Source organism: Saimiri boliviensis, chromosome 13 (assembly GCF_048565385.1).
Source record: "Saimiri boliviensis isolate mSaiBol1 chromosome 13, mSaiBol1.pri, whole genome shotgun sequence".
NCBI classification, from domain to species: Eukaryota; Metazoa; Chordata; class Mammalia; order Primates; family Cebidae; genus Saimiri; species Saimiri boliviensis.
This window is the reverse complement of record NC_133461.1, coordinates 30,253,723-30,276,290: the sequence shown is the minus strand read 5'-3', so window position 1 is coordinate 30,276,290 and position 22,568 is coordinate 30,253,723. Positions and strand designations below refer to the sequence as shown.

The following is a 22,568-nucleotide window of genomic DNA, read 5'->3' as shown; positions in this document are numbered from 1 at the left end:
TATGGAGTGAATAGAGCATTGTTAAGGTATTCTGAGTTGAGACTCGTACAGCGAGTGTAACACAATAGCAAGTACATTAGGGTCTAAAAATATCTTAGTTCTCCCTCTTGCTACTGACTCTTTTTGTGGCTGGAAAAGTTACTTCCTCTCTCTAGGCCTGTTTCCTTGCTCTTAAAGTAGGACTTTAAAAAATCCATCATGGGGCATGGCTCCTCTCTCCCTGCCTTTGCTCTCTGTAGTCACTGGTGGTGTGCACCCAGGTGTACCTGCCACTTCCCTCCAAGTCCCGGCTTTGTATTCGCACCTGCCCTGCTTTTGTTTGTAGTCTGGGCCACGTGGGTCTCTTTCTCTTTCCTCCAGCTGCATCGCTCAATCCTGCGTTTGTGTCAACTCGGTATGGAGCTGGCATTCTGGACAATGTGGCGTGACCTCACACTGATGCCATTCCCTTCCCACCCAGCCAACCTTGCTTCTTCCTCCACCCATGGAATAAGCCAGAATGCTGAAAGTGGGAGGGAAAAAGAGCACCGAGGTTAAGGAGGCAGTCCCTGACATTTATTCGTGGAATTTCTGTTTCTGTGATGAATGTAGAGATTTGGGGTGATGGCCTCTTAAGGTGATATATAGGGAGATGATGAACCCCAGTGTTTTCCTTAAAGATCCATCCAGCTTAGAGAAAGACAAACATATACAAAGTCAATATTGAAAAGATTGTATGCTAAGTGCTAGATAAATTCCAGACCTACAGAGTGGAGAGGAGGGGCAAGAGATGTGCTTGGACTTACAGTAGCGTAAAGGTTGCTGGAGCAGTGCCCTGAGCTGGCGCTTTAAGGACAGATAGAATTTACTCAGATCCTTGTGGGTGAATAGGCAGAGCCTTCCAGGGCTCCAACACTGATAGGGTTGTGGGGGAAGAGGAATTGAAAAAAAGAGAGAAAAAGAGGAAAAAAAAAATACCCTCATGTGCCAGGGATCTAGTCAAGGTGAAATACACACCTTAAAAAATACTTAAAAAAATAAAGATCCAGGGCAGACCTCTGCTTTCAGCCAAGGTGGAGAAACAAAGGCTGGATTTACCCTTCAGCCTGAAACAATAAAAATACTAGACAATATATGTAAAACAACAGTTTTCAAGACACCAGACTGAGGCACTGAAAGACAGTGATGTCTCAGAGATGAGAAAAAAATAATGTGAGCACTGCCATTGCCCAAACTATACCCTTGAGAGAGTATCCGGGCCACAGAGCAGGAAGGCAGGACTGAGGGACTAGCATTCTCCCTGAGACAGAGCGGAGCATCCAGGGATATCAAGGCACTTAAAGATCACAGGACACAGCATCAGAAAGAAGAGAAAGAATCTTAGAGAACTGTAGAGGGCTCATCTCAAGTAATCATCCGAGTACTGATTAGTGCAAACATGTCAGGAAAAGATTCAAGGCCAGGAAAAGAACCACCCAAAAAGGGTTAAAAGAAATAGTACTGAAGCTGTCCTCATAGAGTTAACAAGAATTTTGAACAGAAATTTATAATTAAGCATTAATCAAGCTGTATTTTGACCCACTTCCTTGTAACTGAAATCACAATAGCACTAGATACTGACCACTTGCATCCCCATTGTTCTAATAGGTGGCATCTCAAAAATTGTTTAAGTTGTTTTTTAGATCCCAAATTCTGGCAAAACAGCTGATGCCAACCAGTTTGAAGACCCCCATAGAAGACGTGAATCTCATGAGAATACACTTAGTTCATCACCTTGTCCCATGACTTTGATACAGGAGTTAAGAAGAAATTACTCAGGCAGATAGTGAGAGTACCAGATTCCTTGGTTAGGTTTTCCTTTTCAATGAAAAGCAGCCCCCAAACAATGTTGTAACAGAGCAGCCTGTAAAATCAAGCTGCAGGTGTAAACAAGCAAGCTGGAAGCTTGCACGGGTGAATGCCAGCAGGAAAACGCTACCTAGGAAGAGGCATGTTCAAAATGGCGGCTCCATTTTCTCTCCTTTCTTTGCCAGCTATGTGTTCTGTAAGGAGCAGACAAGATGGCCCTAGCTAAGTGGAAAGTCCATTTGCATAATAAGATTAGGGTGAGGTGACCAGCCTTCCCCCACCCCCACCGGACTATATAAACATCACGCCTGCTTGAACCAGTCTGTAGGCTGCATGTGAATCAGGGTCTGCCTCCGCAACCCTGCCTATAAAATCTGTGATACGCTGCTTTTGCCTTTTTCTGACACCTCTCTCACAAGGGAGAAGGAGCTACTCTCCTCTCTCTTTTATTCTGCCTATTACACTTTCTGCTCCTTAACTCACTCCATGTGTGTGTGTCCATGTTGTAATCTTCTTGACTATGAACCCCAGGTATTCACCCCAGACAACGATGTGCTGCTTCCACTTCACCCTGCATTCTTTGGCCAATCAACAATCTCCACACTTCAGCCCATTCCAAAGCCCTTAAAAACCCTAGTCCTAAATTTCTTGGGGAGGTACATTTGAGGTTTCCTCCCATCTCCTCATTTAGCAGCCCTATGATTAAACCTTTCTCTGCTGCAATCCAGTATCTCAGTGTACTGATTTGTCATGCACATCAGATAATGAACCTATTATGGTTTGTTCATGATGCTCACATGGATCAAAAACAATGCTGTTCCCACTGGCCAGACTTGAAAACCTCGCAGTTTACAGGGCTATTACTGAGAAAGCTCTTAATACCGTCCTAGACTATACATGAATCTAGTCCCACCTAGCAAATCTCATGAGCAAGTTCCAGCAGCATCAATCTATTTCAAATATCTTAATTGAGCCCTTTAATAAAGCTCAAGAAAATTTAAAGGAATACAAAAATGTCCAAGACACAGTATAAAATTCACAATGTCTGATATCCAATACAAAATTACCAGATACACAAAGGAGCTGGAAAATATGGCCCACATTAAGGAGAAAATGCCAGTCAATCCGAACTGACCCAGAACTAATAGAGAAATTAGAATTAGCAGAGAAAGACAATGAAAAAGTTATTATAACTCTATTTCATATGTTCAAAAAGTTAAGATATAGAAAGTAAGATATAAAAGACTCAGTCAAACTTCTAGAGATAAAAACTACAATATTTAGAATGTGGTTAATAACATTTCTAAGAGGTCATTGGTTTAGACCGAGTCCTGCATTGGGCCCAGCAGACCAAATCAAAGTGGAGTCACTCAGACTGAAGTTCCACACGACCAAGCTAAAACTACATTGTTTATCTAACTTTCCAAGAAATTAAGAGAGAAAGAGAAGGATCATAGTTACATCTACAAATAGGGAAGTTTTAACCAGCATGATAAGGAAGTCCTCTCAGCTTTAACCTTTACAAGAAAAGTAACTTTGAAATGTCCAATTTGCTTTTGTTATTTTGCTCTCTTTTTTGGCCCTTCTGTCTATAAAGCCGACATCCTCTGCTCAGCTCATCGGAACACTCATTCTATTTTGTAGAATGAAGTGCCGCTGAATTCCAGTTTGCAAATAAAAGCCAATTAACATCTTTAAATCACATGTGTTGTAATTTTGTCTTTTTTCAGATGAAAAATGCGCTGGATAGAATCCAATAACAGCAGATAAGATTTTGTTCCCTCCACCCTCCCCTATTTTCCAAAAAAGAATAAGGAATTTGAATACATAGCAATAAAGGTTATCCAAAAAGAAACACATAGAGAAAAAAGAATTTTAAAAATGTACAGAGCAAAAGTACACTGTGGGGATAACTTCAAGCAGCTTGTTCTACGCATAATTAAAGTCTCCAGAGGAAAGGAGAGAGTTGGAAGATAGGAAAAAGTATTTGAAAAGATACGAGCCAGAAAATTACTAAAGTTGATTTTTTTTTTTTTTTTTTTTTTTGAGACAGAGTCTCATTCTGTCACCAGGCTCCAGGCTGGAGTGCAGTGGTGTGATCTCAGCTCACTGCAACCTCCGCCTCCCGGGTTCAAGCAATTCTCCTGCCTCAGCCTCGTGAGTAGCTAGGACTACGGGCGTGCACCACCACGCTCAGCTAATTTTTGTATTTTAGTGGAAACGGGGTTTCACTATGTTGGCCAGGATGGTCTCAATCTCTTGACCTCATGAGCCTCCCGCCTCAGCCTCCCAAAGTGCTGGGATTACAGGCATGAGCCACTGCACCCAGCTAAAGTTGATTTTTTAAAAAAAATTATAAACCCAAAGTTCCAAGAAGCTCAAAAAATGAAACATAAGAAATATGAAGAAAGCATACCAAGACATGTCATAGTCAAATTGTTCAAAACCAATAATAAAGACCTTAAAAGCAACTGGGGTGAGTGCAGGGGGAAGATATATTACATGCAGGAAAAAGTACATGACTTACAGCAGATTTCTCATTCAAAATAATGTGGGCAAAAACACAGTGGAGAAATATCTTTAAAATGCTGAAAGAAAAAATTGTCAACCTGGAATTTTCTACACGGTGAAAACGCCTTTCTAAATCAAAGGTAAAATAAAGACTTTTTCATACATAAAATAGCTAAAAAAAAAAAAAAATAGGAGGCCCATATTATAAGAAGTGTTAAAGGACATTCTTCAAGCACAATGAAAATGATACTAGGTGGGGCCAGGCACAGTGGCTTACGTACTTTGGGAGGCTGAGGTGGGTGGATCATGAGGTCAAGAGATCGAGACCATCCTGGCCAACATGGTGAAACCCCATCTGTACTAGAAATACAAAAAATCAGCTGGGCGTGGTAGCACGTGTCTATAGTCCTAGCTGCTCAGGAGGTTGAGGCAGGAGAATCACCTGAATCTGGGAGGCAGAGGTTGCAGTGAGCCAAGATCGTGCCACTGCACTCCAGCCTGGTGACCCACATATCTGATAAAGAACTTGTATCCAAAGTATACAACTCCCAAAGCTCAATAAGAAGAAATCAAACAAATCTCCCTGAAATGGACAAAAGATTTGAACAGAACTTTACCAAAAAAAAAAAAAAAAGAAGAAGAAGAAGAATGGCAAGTAAGCATGTCAAAAATGTTCATAACATTAGTTATAAGGGCCATGAAAATCAAAACCACAATGAGATATCCCTCCTCAATAATTAGACTGGTGAACACAGGAAGACTGTGAATGCCAAATGTTGAGGATGATATAGACCAACTAGAACTCTCCTGTGTCACTCATAGGAGTAGAAAATGGCACAACTATTTTCAGAAGTAATTTGGCAATTTCTTAATAAGTTAAACATATACTACCACACAGTCCAATCATTCCCTTCCTAGGTAGGTGTCCAAGAGAAATGAAAACATAGCCACACAGACTCATAAATGAATGTTCATAGCAACTTTATTTGTAATAGCCCCAAACTGGAAACAGCCCAAATGTTCATCAACAGGCGCATGGATAAGGAACCATGGAATACTACTCAGCGATAAAAATGAATGAGCTACTGATACATGCAAGAAATTGTATTAATCTCAAAGTCACTAGGTTAAGTGAGAGAAATTGCATAAAAAAGATTACATGCTGTATGCGCTGATTTACATAAAATGCTAGAAAACACAAATAATTGGGAATGACAGAAGATCTGTTACCAAGCATCCCCTTCCCCCAGGGCGGGAAGGAGTGGAGGGTATGATCACAAGGGGACATAAGGAAATTTTTAGGGTGAAAGATATGTACATTATTTTGACGTGACGATGATGTCACAGGTGTATGCATAAGTCTAAACTTATCAAATTGTCCACTTTAACCATATGCAGTTTACTGTAATTCAGTTATAGCCCAATAAAGCTGCTGAAAACAACATGCGCTACAGCAAGGAGTGGCTGTGATCAGCCTGGGTACCCTGGAGATGCTGCAGATCAAGGCAGGCTGCAACAGCCACCACTCCGGAGCCCCCTGCCGGTCAGGGAGATGTTCTATGCACTCACCTACCAGCTCTGTGACTCATATCTGGGTGGGAGAACTGTAGAAAAGTTTTCCAGTTGGCAAAACCAGAGCACAAGACACCAGTGAAGGCCATGTTCGCCGTAAGACCTTATCTGAAAAGCCAATTTGACGCACTCACTCCTCCCAACCCACCCACTTCCTCCCAGCAGATGCCAGCGAAGCCTGCCTTAGGCCTGGTGGTCTGGCCTCCCCGTCTGCTCTGAGCATCTTGCTTTCTCCACTGAAAACTGTTCTCCAGAAAATAAAAAAGTAAAAAGACAAAATCACAATAAAAGGCATCAGCATGGCCCCACACCAGGATTTAATGGGCAAATTTGTATGAGCAAGGGCAAAATGAAGGGCAGCAAGGAAAACACTGAATTAAAAGCCACTTAAATTAAGAATTCAATAGCAGCCACTTAACTAATAAATAGTATTCCTCTCTGCCATTGATTGACTCAGGATTGTAATGAAGAGTTCCAGGGGCAACAGCGGAATGTTTTAATTCATGGGATAAACGTCACCAACTCTTGGGTTCCTAAGATTGAATGTGCTGGAGAAAAGTGGAATGGAGAGCACACAGGAATTAATTCTGGGAACATCCCTGCAGGGTCAGCATTATTATACCCTGCTTCTAGGTGGATTTAATATCTCAAGTGCCGGGCAGGGCGCCGTGTGCCCACGGGGGCTCCGTGATCATTATTAAGTGATGATGGGGCAGATAGACTAGAGCTAGAGCTCACACTGGATCAGCTATCTTATTTATTTCCAAGTTAAGAGACTGAACAAATGGACTGTTGTTATTATCATGGTGATGATTATTGCTGTGGTGCATAATAATGGCTTGGTGCTGCCAGAACTATGTGGGAAAGACTGCCCTAAGTCACTGGCTCCAGAGAGAGTTGTTCTCACAGGACGATGTTGTGCAAAATAAGAGTTCATCTGAAGGATTGCCCAGATTACCACCCTAGTCCCCCACCCAACAGCTCTGCCCGGAAGCCTCTCCTCTGAGCCACTCTGTGCATCACAGAGCATCTTCAGGGCATGGACATTAGGCTCCCAAATAGACCCTAAACTCTCACTGTCCCCGCTCCTTATGAAGCAAGTGCCAGGTAGCATCAGCTCAGGCTCTGTGGGCTCCCCAAACACCCGGTTAAGCAGGACATGGTGGTCATGGAAAGGCAATTGGGGGATGTAAGCACTCAGCATCTTCCACACCATCATCAAGATCTATTTTTTGTACCAAATGGGAGAGGTAGGCCTGGCCTTCACATTCCTTGCACAGAATGTCTTGAACTGGTGCCATCTTAGCATCTGTGGATGCAGGCAGAACAGAAGAGCCAGAAGGAAGGTGTAGAGGGGACAGAGGTCCTCTTCCCTATCCTCCGAGACATTCCAGTGTATCTAGTCACAGGGCTAGGATTCACATCCCTAGAAAGTCACAGGAGTATGTGAAGAAAACACGAACATGGAAAAGAAGCTGAGATATACTTAATCCCATTTTACAATGGCTGCATCATTGTACGTACAGCTGAGGAAACTGAGGCATGAGGGAGTAAAATGACCGGCTCAAGACTGCACAGCAAGAGGATGGCAGAGCTCGATGTCAACCCAAGCTCCCTGGCTCAGAGCCCACCCTGGCACACCATGCTTCCAGTCTCAGGAGAGTTCAGTGAAGTTGAAGGATGAAATACTTGGAAAGTGGCCCATAATCAAGCAACAGGGGTATCTTGACCATGTATGGTGTCCATGCCCTGTTGTCTTTCCCTGCTGGGATACTGGAAGAAGCCTACTCCTTCCCTGTCCTCAGAGAGCTTGCTGTTTCACTAAGGAGATGAGGCCTACCCATAAGAAACCCTCCAAGACAAACACCAGGCACTATATGAAATCAAGGCTCATACAGATGATGTGGAAATGCTCAGAAAACAGCACCGGTATAGAGTGGCCTCATCTTAGAGTAAACCCTACAGACTTACTTTATAAATAAGGAAATTATCAGCAGGCACAGAAACGTTGCTCAGCCTTTCTTTCATGTGTACATACCCAACAGACAAGAACCTGTTAACACACAACTACTAACTCAATTTAAGTTTGAGAAGACCGCATGTCCCTGTCACTCCATGTTGCTATGTTTTGTCTTTAGGGTTACGTGGCCAGATGGAGGCAGTTTCCAGCCCTACCAAGACCAGCCTACAGAGCATCCCCCAGATCAGTCATTGAGCCTGACAGTGCCCAGCAGCCAGAATCACTGGATGCAGAACCTGTGAGCCGAGAGCACCGGCTGGGCTTCACTGCAGATACAGCTGTCCACCTTGTATCCACTCTGTCTTCTCATGCTCCCACCACCAGAATGCCTTCTGTGCCCACTCAGTGCAACCTGCACCTGGCCTGGCCCAGGTCACTCACAGCATGAGCCACTATTCCTCCCTGGCCTAGAGTGACCCCAGCTCTCATGGGAACCATGTGCTCCAGCCTGATCCAACTCCTCATTGTCCCACAAACACCATAAAAGTTCCTATCCCCAGTGCTTGGAAGACACTTTCCCCCACCTAGCAAGGCCTTCATGTCTCTCCTTCTGGCTAAATCTTACCCGTTCTTCAGAACCATCCCCCACACCCCGACTGTCTCAGCCCACATGTATCTTTCTGTCCTCTGGGTTCCCAGTACACTTGCAAGTAGCATCACTCACGTGGCATCAGCACAAGCTGCTTATGTCGGCACGGAGATGCTGGTGAGGCCTCCTCATGATTATCAGCAACCTGAGGGCAGCATCATACTGTGCTCTCTCTGCATCCACTCTGCAGCCACTGCCGCAGACACTGGAGTTAAGGATTAGAGTAAACGGGACTGTCTCTTCTTTTTCTCAGACGAAGGAATAGAGGAACCTCAAAAATTGACTTAATGAATGCATGTAGCTGAGCTCTCTGATGTCCTGAAAATGACCTTCCTGACCTCCTTCCTGGCCTCTCCCAACAACCTTTCACAGCAGAGTCCTGAGGGGGTGAGCTATCTCGCTTTTGACACTGGGAATTGTGTCTATTCATGTCCCCGTGGCTCCTTGGTGACAATAAAGATGCTAAAAAAAAAAAAAACTCAGCAGAAAAAAGCCAAGGACAAAGAGACTTAGACTCCCACACAATAATAGTGGGAGACTTTAACACTCCATCGTCAATATTAGACAGATCAACAAGACAGAAAATTAACAAGGATATCCAGGACTTGAACTCAGATCTGGACCAAGTGGACCTAATAGACATCCACAGAACTCTCTACCCCAAATCCACAGAATATACAGCACCACATCACACTTACTCGAAAACTGACCACATAATTGGAAGTAAATCACTTCTCAGCAAATGCAAAAGAAAGGAAATCATAACAAACAGACCACAGGGCAATCAAATTAGAACTCGGAATTAAGAAACTAACTCAGAACTGCACAATTTCATGGAAACTGAACAACTGGCTCCTGAATGTCGACTGGATAAACAATGAAATGAAGGCAGAAATAAGGATGTTCTTTGAAACCAATGAGACTGAAGACACAATGTACCAGAATCTCTGAGACACATTTAAAGCAGTGTCAAGAGGGAAATTTATAGCAATAAATGCCCACATGAGAAGCGTGGAAAGATCTAAAATTGACACCCTATCATCAAAATGGAAAGAGCTAGAGGAGCAAGATCAAAAAAAAAAAAAACCTCAAAAGCTAGCAGATGACAAGAAATAACTAAGATCAGAGCAGAACTGAAGGAGAAAGAGACACAAAAAACCCTTCAAAAAATTAATAAATCCAGGAGCTGGTTTTTTGAAAAGATCAACAAAACAGACAGAACACTGGCCAGATTAATAAAAAAGAAAAGGGAGAAGAATCAAATAGATGAAATAAAAAATGATAAAGGGGATATCACCATAGATTCCACAGAAATACAAACTATAATCAGAGATTACTACAAACAACTCTATGCACATAAACCAGTAAACCTGGAAGAAATGGATAAATTTCTGGACACTTGCAGTCTCCCAAGCCTAAATCAGGAAGAAATTGAAACCTTGAATAGACCAATAACAAGGGCTGAAGTTGAGGCAGGAACTAATAGTCTGCCAACCAAAAAAGTCCAGGTCCAGATGGGTTCACAGCTGAATTCTACCAGACATACAAAGAGGAGCTGTATCATTCCTTCTGAAACTATTCCAAACAATACCAAAGAAGGGAATCTTTCCCAAATCATTTTATGAGACCAGCATCATCCTGACACCAAAACCTGGCAGAGACTCAAGAAAGAAAGAAAACTTCAGGCCAATATCCATGATGAACATAGATAGAAAAATCTTCAATAAAATACTGGCAAACTGACTGCAACAGCACATCAAAAAGCTTATCCATCACAATCAAGTAGACTTCATTTCAGGGATGCAAGGTTGGTTCAACATATGCAAGTCTATAAATGTAATCCACCACATAAACAGAACCAAAGACAAAAACCACATGATTATCTCAATAGATGTAGAGAAGGCCTTCAACAAAATTCAACAGCCCTTTATGCTACAAACTCTCAATAAACTAGATACTGAAGGAACATATCTCAAAACAATAAAAGCTATTTACGACAAACCTACAGCCAATTTCATACTGAATGGACAAAAACTGGAAGCACTCCCTTTGAAATTCGGCACTAGACAAGGATGCCCTCTCTCACCACTCCTATTCAATATAGTACTGGAAGTTCTAGCCAGACCAATTAGGCAAGAAAAAAAAATAATAAAGGGTATTCAATTAGGAAAGGAGGAAGTCAAATTGTCTCTATTTGCAGACCGACATGATTGTAGATTTAGAAGACCCCATCATCTCAGCCCAAAATCTCCTTAAACTGATAAGCAACTTCAGCAAAGTCTCAGGATACAAAATCAATGTGCAAAAATCACAAGCATTCCTATACACCAGTAACAGACTTAAAGAGAGCCAAATCAAGAATGAACTGCCATTGACAATTACTACAAAGAGAATAAAATACCTAGGAATACAACTAACAAAGGATGTAAAGGACCTCTTCAAGGAGAACTACAAACCACTGCTCAAGGAAATAAGAGAGGATACAAACAGATGGAAAAACATTCCATGTTCATGGTTAGGAAGAATCAGTATCATGAAAATAGCCATACTGCACCAAAGTAATGTATCGATTCAACACTATCCCCGTCAAGCTACCAATGGCCTTCTTCACGGAACTGGAAAAAACCACCTTAAACTTCGTATGGAACCAAAAGAGAGCCCACATAGCCAAGACAATCCTAAGCAAAAAGAACAAAGCCGGAGGCATCACGCTACCTGATTTCAAACTATACTACAAGGCTACAGTAATCAAAACAGCATGGTACTGGTACCAAAACAGAGATATAGGCCAATGGAACAGAATAGAGGCCTCAGAGGCAATGCCACACATCTTCAACCATCTGATCTTTGACAAACCTGACAAAAACAAGCAATGGGGAAAGGATTCCCTGTTTAATAAATGGTGTTGGGAAAATTGGCTAGCAGTGTGCAGAAAGCAGAAACTGGACCCCTTCCTGACACCTTACACTAAAATTAACTCCAGATGGATTAAAGACTTAAACATAAGACCTAACACCATAAAAACCCCAGATGAAAACCTAGGCAAAACCATTTAGGACATAGGCATAGGCAAGGACTTCATGACTAAAACACCAAAAGCATTGGCAACAAAAACCAAAATAGACAAAGGGAACCTAATTAAACTCCAGAGCTTCTGTACAGCAAAAGAAACAATCATTAGAGTGAACTGGCAACTAACGGAATGGGAAAAAAATTTTTGCAATCTACCCATCTGACAGAATCTACGAAGAACTAAAACAGATCTACAAGAAAAAAACAAACAATCCCATCCAAAACTGGGCGGAGGATATGAACGGACACTTTTCAAAAGAAGACATGTATGAGGCCAACAAACATATGAAAAAATGCACATCATCACTGATTATTAGAGAAACACAAATCAAAACCACATTCAGATACCACCTCATGCCAGTTAGAATAGTGATCATTAAAAAAAATCTGGAGACAACAGATGCTGGAGAGGATGTGGAGAAATAGGAACACTTTTACACTGTTGGTAGGAGTGTAAACTAGTTCAACCATTGTGGAAGACAGTGTGGTGCCTCCTCAAGGACCTAAAAATAGAAATTCCATTTGACCCAGCAATCCCCTTACTGGGATTTATAATCCAAAGGATTATAAATCATTCTATTATAAAGACACATGTACACGTATGTTCACAGCGGCACTGTTTACAATAGCAAAGACCTGGAACCAACCCAAATGCCCATTGACAATAGACTGGAGGAGGAAAATGTGGCACATATACACCACGGAATACTACGCAGCCATAAAAAATGATGAGTTTGTGTCCTTTGCAGGGACATGGATGAATCTGGAAACCGTTATTCTCAGCAAACTGACACAAGAACAGAAAATCAAACACTGCATGTTCTCACTCATAGGCAGGTGTTGAACAATGAGAACACATGGACACAGGGAGGGGAACACCACACACAGGGGTCTGTTGGAGGGGGGCAAGGGAGGAACAGTGGGGAGGGTGGGGAGGTCAAGGAGGGATAACATGGGGAGAAATGCCAGATGCAGGTGACGGGGGGATGGAGGCAGCAAACCACATTGTCATGTGTGTACTTAGGCAACAATCCTGCATGATCTGAAAGTACAATTAAAAAAAGAAAAAGAAAAAAGCCAAGATATAAACAGACAATACATAGGAGGAAAAACAAATCATAAACCAACATATTAAATAGTTAGTAATAGATTAGCAATCAAAGATATGCAAATTAAACCACTTAAGCCCCACAAATGCAAAGTAAGGCAATAATATTATACTAATTTATAGCTATAAATTAGTCCCCCCAAAAGGGAGTTAATAAATCAAATGCTGGTAGGACTGTAGACAAGTGAGAACATTCATAAATGGCTCGTGACCATTTTTAAAATCTGGTACAACATTTGGGTAAAATATTTTGCAAAACACACCAAGATCCACAAAGATATTTGTACCCATTAACCTGTAATCCTACTGCTGGGACGTCATCCTAAAAGAAGGAACAGAAATCTGCAGTCCTGCCATTGCTGAGTCAGCACTACCTAAGGCCTGTGATTGTTAATACCTCCAGTGTGTGGGTGACATCTCTACAGTCAATTAATGAGCCAATCTTCATAAGATATTACATTAGCCAGCCTGGCTAACATCAATTACAGTCAGAAGCTGAGCAGTAATCATGAGGGGAGTAAGACTGAGCTGCTGTTTAAAATGACCACAAAATCAAATCACCTTTATGAGCACAACTGGGATAAATCAGAGAGAAACAAAGAAAGGAGCACTCGCCGCATGTCACTCCCCACAGCTGGCTCTGTGTCACAGCCCATCCTCACAGATGTAGCCAGGCTCGCCCGCCTGCTCTCGGATGCCAAAGCCCCACTCCCCAGGCTTGGCTTGATGACGGGCCGTCTGGGGTCTTCTGAGGGGCTGGGATTCAGCTGTCAGACATGATCCAGATTTCGCAGAGGTGGAAATAGCTTTCCCATGTGCTGGAAAGCAGTGCTTCGGAAACCTGGCTGCAGGAGTTTGGTTAAGGGAGGCTGAGAAGGGCTACCATCAAGTCACCATGGCAACAGCCTCCCTGGCATCACCCTCCCCCTAACCCGGCCAGCCCCCACCAACTGGTCTGCTCACATGGGGGATGGTGACTGACTACATCTTCATGTGGCAGACACTCCCCCATGGACTGTGCCTGGGAGCCAGCCAAAAGGGCAGCCTGTAGAATCTTCTGCCTTCACAGGGCACTTTGCAAAGCTCTTTTCCATCTGTTGTCTCAGCCCCCACCACTGCAAGCGAAGTGGAAGGACGGGGGGCCCAAGTCCTTGGCTGCAGATGGAAAGTGAAAGAACGGTTAAGCCACCTGAAAAGCTCTTGGGGAAGTGAGACCTACCTCTCTGGGAGAGAGACAATGGGTGGAGATGGGGTAAGAGGAGGGACCTGCCTTCTAGTCCTGGTGGTGCCAGGGAGGTCTCCACTGGAACTGAAAAGCCTAGTTTTAGCAAGAATCAATCCCATCCTTGTTATCTTATCACCTGGCCTGCCTTTGGCAAGAATCCTGTTAAGTCTGTTTGGCAAGAATCCCTCTACCCTTCATACCTCCATTAGTAATTTCCTAACTGCTCCTGCAACTCTGCTCTTTGACTGGAAGTCTCCAGTTGTCCTTGTTGTGTTTGGGATTGAGCTTAGTTCTATCCTGAAGTCTCTTTTCTTTTCTCTTACTGCAATAGTTTCCGATTAAAATCTGTCTTTACCACTTTAGTGTCTGGCTGTGATTTTCCTTCCCAATAGTCAATATGTTCAGCAATTCAGAAGCTAGAACACAGGAGTTCAAGTCTTGGTTCATCTCTGATTTTCACTTAAGCTGAGCAAGTTATTTATGCTCTCTGAGCCAGTTTGCTCATCTCTAGAACAGGGATTGTAACAGAACATACCCCAGAGGAGAACTAAATGAGATCATACAGGTAAAGTGCTGAGCCCAGTGCTGGCCCGTGGGGAGAGTGCAATAAATGAACCCAGTCTTTCTTATGATCACACTGAAAATAAAACTGACAAGGGAAAGGACATGGCATTGTTCCTGCAGCCATCCTGTTGAAGAGGCACCTCTGGAATAGAATCATGCCAACATCAGACCAACCCTCAATGAGGGGCACTTACAAAATAACTGGCCTGTATTCAGCAAGATAGCGTTCAGGACATGGGAGTCAGGGAAAGACTTAGAAACTGCTCACAGAGTGCAGGAGACTAAAGACACACGTCAATTCGCTGCACCATATAATGTGCTGTGTGCACCGGGCCCTTTTGATGAAAGGACATCATTGAGACACTTGCACAACTTAATGAGGATCTGAGGATTATGAAGTAGCAGCAAATCAGTGTGAATTTCCTGCTTATGATGGCTGTGGTGTGGTTCTATAGGGGAATGTTCTCATTCATAGGAAATGCACACTAAATAATATTCTGGGATAATGGAGTAGTCGGGCTGGCAATCTAATTGCAAATGGTTCAGGGGTGAGGGAAGGTTCCTTGTACTGCATTTGTGCCTTTTCTGTGAGTTTGAGATTGCTTCAAAATTTTAAAAATTCGAAAATAATTTTAAAATGAAATAAAGCTGATGCTCAGAGAGGTTTAAGCAGTCAATGGAGCAAGTACCCACCAACACCCAGGCCTCCAATCCCACAACGAGTGCTCTTCCCACTGACTCCTCAGTGCGGGGAAAGGCATCCAAGAGGCAACTGAGAAGTAGTATTGCAAGGTCTTGGGTTCTGGCCCCTAGTCTCACTCTGTCGCCCAGGTTGGAGTGCAATGGCCCGATCTCAGCTCAGCGCAACCTCCACCTCCCGGGTTCAAGTGATTCTCCTGCCTCAGTCTCACGAGTAGCTGGGATTACAGGCATGTGCCACCACGCCCAGCTAATTTTGTATTTTTAGCAGAAACAGGGTTTTTCCATGTTGGTTAGGCTGGTCACAAACTCCCTACCTCAGGTGATCCGCCTCCCTCAGCCTCCCAAAGTGCTGGGATTACAGGCGTCAGCCACTGCGCCAGCTGAGCCTGAGGTTCTTAACACAGGCAATGCCACAACCCAGATGTCGGAAATGCGGGCGCCAAATAACATGCAGTGCCTCCACAGTCCCACCCAGCCACAACTTGATCTACATTCTAGCACTGTAGAGAAACCAGACTTTGTTTTGTTCATAATTTCAGCAGAAGTTACTCACCATTGTAAAAGAAATCTCACAACAATAGCAGTGCTGCCCTCAGTGACTGAACTGTCCACATAACCCCCCCACCCCCAGCATTTGTACCAAATCAGTGGCTCCAGGCACAGGGTCATACTTCAGACCACTTCATTATGTCTCTTAGTCTACTCCTGCCTAAGCACTGACAGAGTGAAATACACACAGTTTTATTACAAGTTACTTTCCTTGTATATCTGTTTAATGTTACAGGTCCTATATAGAATGGTTTTGTTTTTTTTTTAGTTTTATGTGTAGGTAGATTTACATGTATTTATGAGTCTCATTTCAGTCTAGTAAAAAGGAGTATTTTAAGATATGTGTTATTACAAAAATGGACACTGGATCTTCAATGGGACATACACCCTAACAGGCTCCACCCCATTCTTTTAAAGGATTACATAATACTCGACAACTCAACCATTCCTCTACTGCTAGACACTGAGGTCATTTGATGTTCATTTCCATGTTCACTGCTGCAAATATGGCCGCAGTGAACATCCTGATATCTGCCCTCTTTGACTCGTGACTTCTTCTAGCCCAGCCTCCTCCATTGCTCATCAGATATCCCCCTCAGCACCACAGAAAACTATATGACAAAAGAGTTTTCTTTTCCATTTCTTGTTCAGGCCTTCCCACTGTCAATACTGACCAGTCCCTGGCAACAATTCATCCAGCATCAGATAACGCATGTGCTCACTGCTTGACAGCAAAACCTCTCAACAGTTCTATTCAACTAAAATTGATGGACAGGTATAAAGAGTGGCTTGGCACCACACTCTCAGCTGGAGTTTGTACAAAGTGAAATGCATTTTCGTCTGGCAGCAAAGTCTTTTCATGGCTGGGTCTTCACTGTTGTTAATATGGTAGCCAAGGCCAGAGGCATAAAGGAAACCCCCATTCTCCTTCCCTCTCTCACTCACCTGGCTTCTCCCGAAAGGCTCCTCTGAGCACATCATGTTCTGGTTTGCAGGTTGAAAGACACACCAACATGTGTCTTCACCAAACTCACATGTTAATATCCTAACTCCCAAAGAGGTGGTGTTAGAAGGTAGTGGAGCCTTTGGGAGGTGATTAGGTCATGAGGGTGAATCATTCCTGAATGGGATTAGAACTCTCATAAAAGAGACCTCTGGGTCTCTCAACTCTTACACCATGTGGTGACACAGCAAAAAAAACAAAAAACAAAAAAAACCCAGCTGTTTGTCAGCTATGATGCAGCCCTCACCAGACACCAAATCTGCTGGCACCTTGATCTTGGACTTCCAGCTTCTAGAATGGTGAGAAATGCACGTCTTTTGTTGGTAAGTCACTCAGTTGATGGTGTTCTGTGACAGCAGCCCAAATGGCCTAAGACAAAAGACCTTTCAGATTTCTAGCTTCTAAATGTCTCTGTCTCACAGATGTGAATTGCAAGCATTCTCCATAAGCCAGTATTCAAGATGTATCAGCCATTTCGGCAGCTGGGCACGATATTTAGCAAAGATACTTTCCACAGGCAAATGAGAACAAGTTTGAGGTGAAATCTTTGGAAATGGCAAGTTACACACTTGTTTAAGCATTGAGTTTCAAAGTCCAACAGGATACTTCACAATTACAAGCACTTCTCTAGCCCCATATCATTCATGCATTAATTTATTCACTATACAGACATAGAATACTATGAAAGTCTTTGCATGAGACACTTATTTAAAATGGCAAAACAAATTTTATTCAAGCTGTCACATTAGGAGAGAGAGACTTCAGCACGGAACTGAGCTCAACTTTGAATACAGCAGAGACAGCTGGGGATTTATAGCCAAGGAGCAAACTGAGGGGGTCAGTGGGTGGAGATAACTAAGAAGAACTTGATTAGACATCAAGGGCAGGGTATTCTTGCTAAAGTGGCTTAAGAGGATTCTTGCTAAAGGCAAACTGAGGGCTTAGATATTAAGGGTGAGGGATGAGGAACTTGATTAGATATCAAGGGTAATCATATCTCAAGGGTGGGGGGCGATTCTCAATAAACTGGCTCAGCAGGATTCTTTGCTAAAACTGGGCTCAGCTGGCCATAGCCAAAGCTTAGGCTAGAAGAAGTTTAGCGAAGCCTGACTAAAGTTTGTCAAGGAAAGCATCCTTGTCAAGACATATACATGTAAATGTGGGTGTAGATTACAAGGTAGATGTAGATATATCTCTCTGTGCATCTATATACACATGCATATTGTACTATTCCATTGTGATGCCATGACAAAATATCTTAGACTGAGTAATCTGTAAGCAACTGAATTTATTGCTCACAGTTCTAGTAGCTGGGAAGTCCAAGATCAAGGCACCAGCAGATTTGGTGTCTAGGAAGGGCTTGCTCTCTTTCTTCTTTCTTTTCTTTCTTTTTTTTTTGGGGGGGGGAGGTGGGGGCAGGATCTTACTCTACTGCCCAGGTTGGTCTGCAGTGGTACAATCTTTGCTCACTGCAACCTCTGCCTCCCAGATTCAAGTGATTCTCATGCCTCAGCCTCCCAAGTAGCTGGGACCACAGGCATGTGCCACTACACCCGGCTAACTTTTTTGGTATTTTTAGTAGAGACAGGGTTTTGGCTTTTGGCCAGGCTGGTCTCAAACTCCTGGCCTCAAGTGATCCACCCATCTCGGCCTCCCAAAGTGCTGGGATTACAGGTGTGAGCTGCCATGCCCGCCCTGCTCTGTTTCAAAGATGGTGGCTTCTCCCTGTGTCCTCACATCACTAAAGGAAGGACCAGACTCCCTCAGACCTTTTATATATATATATATATATATATATATTTGAGACAGAGTCTCACTCTGTCACCCAGGCTGGAGTGCAGTGGTGCGGTCTTGGCTCACTGCCAACCTCCGCCTCTGGGATTCCATTGATTCTCCTGCCTCAGCCTTCTGAGTAGCTGGGATTACAGGTGCCCTCCACCACACCCGGCTAATTTTTTGTATTTTTAGTAGAGACGGGGTTTCATCATGTTGGCCAGGATGGTCTCGATCTCTTAACCTTGTGATCTGCCTGCCTCCACCTCCCAAAGTGCTGGGATTACAGTTGTGAGCCACCGTGCCCGGCAGGCCTTTGATATATGAGCACTAATCACATTCATACGGGTTCTATCCTCATGACCTAATCACCATCCAAAAGCCACACCTCTTAACAGTATCACCCTGGAGGTTAGGCTTTAACACATGATTTTGTGGGGGACATCAACAGTCAGACAATAGCACATATAATCGGGCACCACACTGGAAGCTGGGTCTGAAGTGGTGAAGAAGAAAAAGCCCCTGTTTAGAAAGTTCAACATCAGGAGCTTTTCTCCCTCATATGCTGATATTGAGTGGGTAGACCAAAGCACCATGCTCAAAGTGAAACCCACCACCTGTAAGGAATGTTAAACTCTCAAATTACAAGAATATCGGAGATGATGGTAAAACCTGGGACCATATTTAAAGATTCTCAGGAGGCTCCTGGGAGCTAAGGGGAGGAAGCCCACAACTCAACGGTAGAAGGAAGTCACAAATGTTTTATTCCTTGGTGATTTCCTTCTGAGCCACTGTCTTAGATGTCTCTAGTCCACACTGGAGATTCATTAGCTTGGTACAGAATAGAATTAAAATAACCTATTAAGTGACAAATTCTCAGATTAAACACAGGGAAGAAAAGCCAGGTAAGTATTATTATAAACACATCAGAAACAAAATAATCTAAAGACGTTGAAAATAAAGTAATGGAAAAAGACATTCCAGACAAATAATGACAAGATAACTGATGTAACACTATCAGTGTCAGACAAGAGAGAGAGGGAAAAGGAATAAATATAAATCAGTTCATGTTTACCTCAAGGAGTTAGTAAGACAACAATAAACACAAAGAAAGTAGAAGAGCTAAGATACTAGATAAGACAGTATACATCAATGAAAGAGAAAACTAATTACCAAAACCTAAACCTAGTTCTTAGAACACAAATCTGTGGCAAGATGGAAAAACAGGAAAAGTAACAGGGGTCAGAAAAATAGTAATAGGATTTAAATGGGAATTTCTTGACAAAACAGTAGATATTTCTTAAATCAAAAGAGAAGCTATGAACCAAGATAGAAAAAAAAATTTTATTTAAAACTACATATATATGTATAAATGACCATAAGTTTCTCAAGAAGAAATAAAAACTGGCATACATTAATAACCACAAACAAAACTGAGATGATAAAAATCTGTACCTCCCTCCTCAAAGGTACTAGACCAAGAAGGCTTCATAAGCAAGTTTTGCCAAATCTTTATGGAGTGGTTAATCTCTACCTAAAGCAAACTGTCTTAGAGAAAAGACTAAGAAGGAAAACTAGCAAAATAATTTCATGAGGCTAGTATAACCTTAATTATGTCACACAGAGAGGAAAATCAAAGAAAGTTGTTGACTAGGCTCACTTATGCCAAGAGATACAAAAATCCTATTTTTAAAAGTCTCAAATCAAATTTAGCAATGCATCAAAATTATATCATGATCAACTAGAATTTGTCACTTACTTGATACATATATTAAATAAATATTCAGTACAAAGATCAATAAATAATATGTATGCATATGATACATATATCAAATGTGTCATATGCATACAAATAAATTTGATATATATATCAAATAAATATTTGATACAACTTATCAATTACAATTTTCCATTTATTCTAGAAATGTAAAATGTTCTTCATCAGATAATGTGTTAATATAACGTGTCACATTATCAGGTTAAGGAAAACAAATAAATACGATCAGCTTAATAAATGCTGAAGAAAAAGCATTTGATGAAACTTCATACTTATTCATGATAACTTGGTAAATTAGAAATAGAAAATAAATTTGGTGAAGATACTTTTTAAAAACTTTAACAAACATCATATGTAATAATGAAAATTTAGATGTATTTTCATTAAATTCAGGACCCTAAATTATGCCACCATCACCTAAATTATTCATCACTGAATTCAAAGTCCTATCCAGTGCAATAAGACAATATGAACAAAGTGTAATAATTGGAAAGAAAGAAACAACATTCTCACTAGTTGCAAATGATATCATTGTTCATAATGCACCTGTGATGGTTAATTTTTTATGCCTCGACTTGACGGGGCTGAGCAATGCCCAGATAGCTGTTAAAATATTACTTCTGGGTATGTCGGGTGTGTCTGTAAGGATGGTTCCAGAAGAGATTAGCATTTGAATCAGTAGACTGAGTAAAGAAGATCACCATCACTAATGTGGGTGGGCATTATCTAGTGCTTTGATGGCCAAAGTAAAACAGAAGTGTGGAGGAAGGTTGAATTTGTTTTCTGCTTGAGCTGGGACATGCATCTTCTGCTCTTAGACACTGGAGCTCCTGGTTCTTAGGCCTTTGGCCTGGAACTGGGACTTACACCCTTGGCTCCTGTGGTTCTCTGGCCTTCAATCTTGAACTGGGACTACACCACTGGCTTTCCTGGGCCTCCAGCTTGCAAATGACAGAATATGCGACTTCTTAGCTGCCATAATCACATGAGCCAATCCCTCATAACAAATGTCTTTCCATACATGTATGTATATCCTGTTGGTTCTGTTTCTCTGTTTCTTTAGAACCCTAGAACACACCTAAAGCTAAAATAATAAAGGAATGCAGCAAGATGACAGGAAGGGCATAAAAGATCTGATCAAGTGGAAAGATGTATTCCAGATGGAGAGAAGACTCAATACTGAGGTGCTAACCTCTCAAAACCAATCTGAAAGCCAATGCAGTGTCAGTAAAAATGCATGCAGGTTGCCACTTCACATTTACTAGAATGCAAAATGGTGCAGTCACGGCGGGAAACAGTCAAGAATTTCTCAAAAGGTTAAATGTCAGTTTCCAAAGGACCTAGCAATTTCACTCCTAGGTATATATCCCAGAGAATGAGAATAACTGCCGTCACAAAAACTTGCATATACATGTTCATAGCAGCATTCTTGATAATAACCAAACAATGGGAACATGCAAGTGTCCATCAACAGATGGGTAAACAAAATATGGTATATCCAAACAATGATATGTCATTTAGCCATAAAAAATGAATGAGGTACTAATTTATGCTAGGACATGGATGAATCTTGGAAATACTATGCTAAGTGAAATAAGCCAGACACAAAAGGCTACATGTTGTATGATTCTATGTACATGAAACATAGAGGACAGGTAAATCCATGGAAACAAAAATAGATTAGTGGTTTCCAGGGGCTGGAAAAAGAAGGGAATAGTAACTGATGGCTAGTGGGTGTAGGTTTTCTTTTGGAGATGATGAAAACGTTCTGGAATTAGTATTAATGGTTGCAGAACTGTGTGAATATATTAAAAACTACTGAATTGTACACTTTAAAAGTATGAAATTTACGGTATGTAAATTGTATCTCAATTTTTAAAAAATTTTCATCAAGGTTTTTTGCTTTACTTGACACTGATCATAAAACTCATACGGAAGTAGAAAGGGCCAAGAATTGCTAAGATAATTTTGAAAAAAAAATGCTGGAGAGAATTGCTGTATTATAGATCAAGATTTATTTTAAAAACTCAGTGAGACTTGTATGTTATTATCATAGAGATAATTAACGAAAAAAATACTAATCCCAGAAAGAAACTCAAACATAAAGTTGGTATTTGGAAAACTTGGCATTATAAATCAATAGGAAAAGAGTAGACTAATAAATGTATACAAAAATGGGAAAAAATTAGTTACTTCAATGAAGTTTAAAACAATGGAATATTTTACAGTCAGAAAAGTAAAAACTACATGACAGTTGTATTTGAGAAAAAAAGGGA

At 41.8% G+C, this 22,568-nt stretch overlaps 2 protein-coding genes across 5 annotated transcripts in view; one reads left to right on the top strand and one right to left on the bottom strand.

Moving 5' to 3' along the window:
- ZBTB7C (zinc finger and BTB domain containing 7C) overlaps positions 1-22,568 on the bottom strand; it is a 380,371-nt gene that overhangs the window by 223,443 nt on the left and 134,360 nt on the right. The window lies entirely within an intron of this gene.
- ZBTB7C-AS2 (ZBTB7C antisense RNA 2) lies at positions 2-537 on the top strand. The gene is given in 3 exon segments (XM_039463857.1): positions 2-120; positions 122-380; positions 382-537. Coding segments are annotated over 3 exon segments (534 nt in total).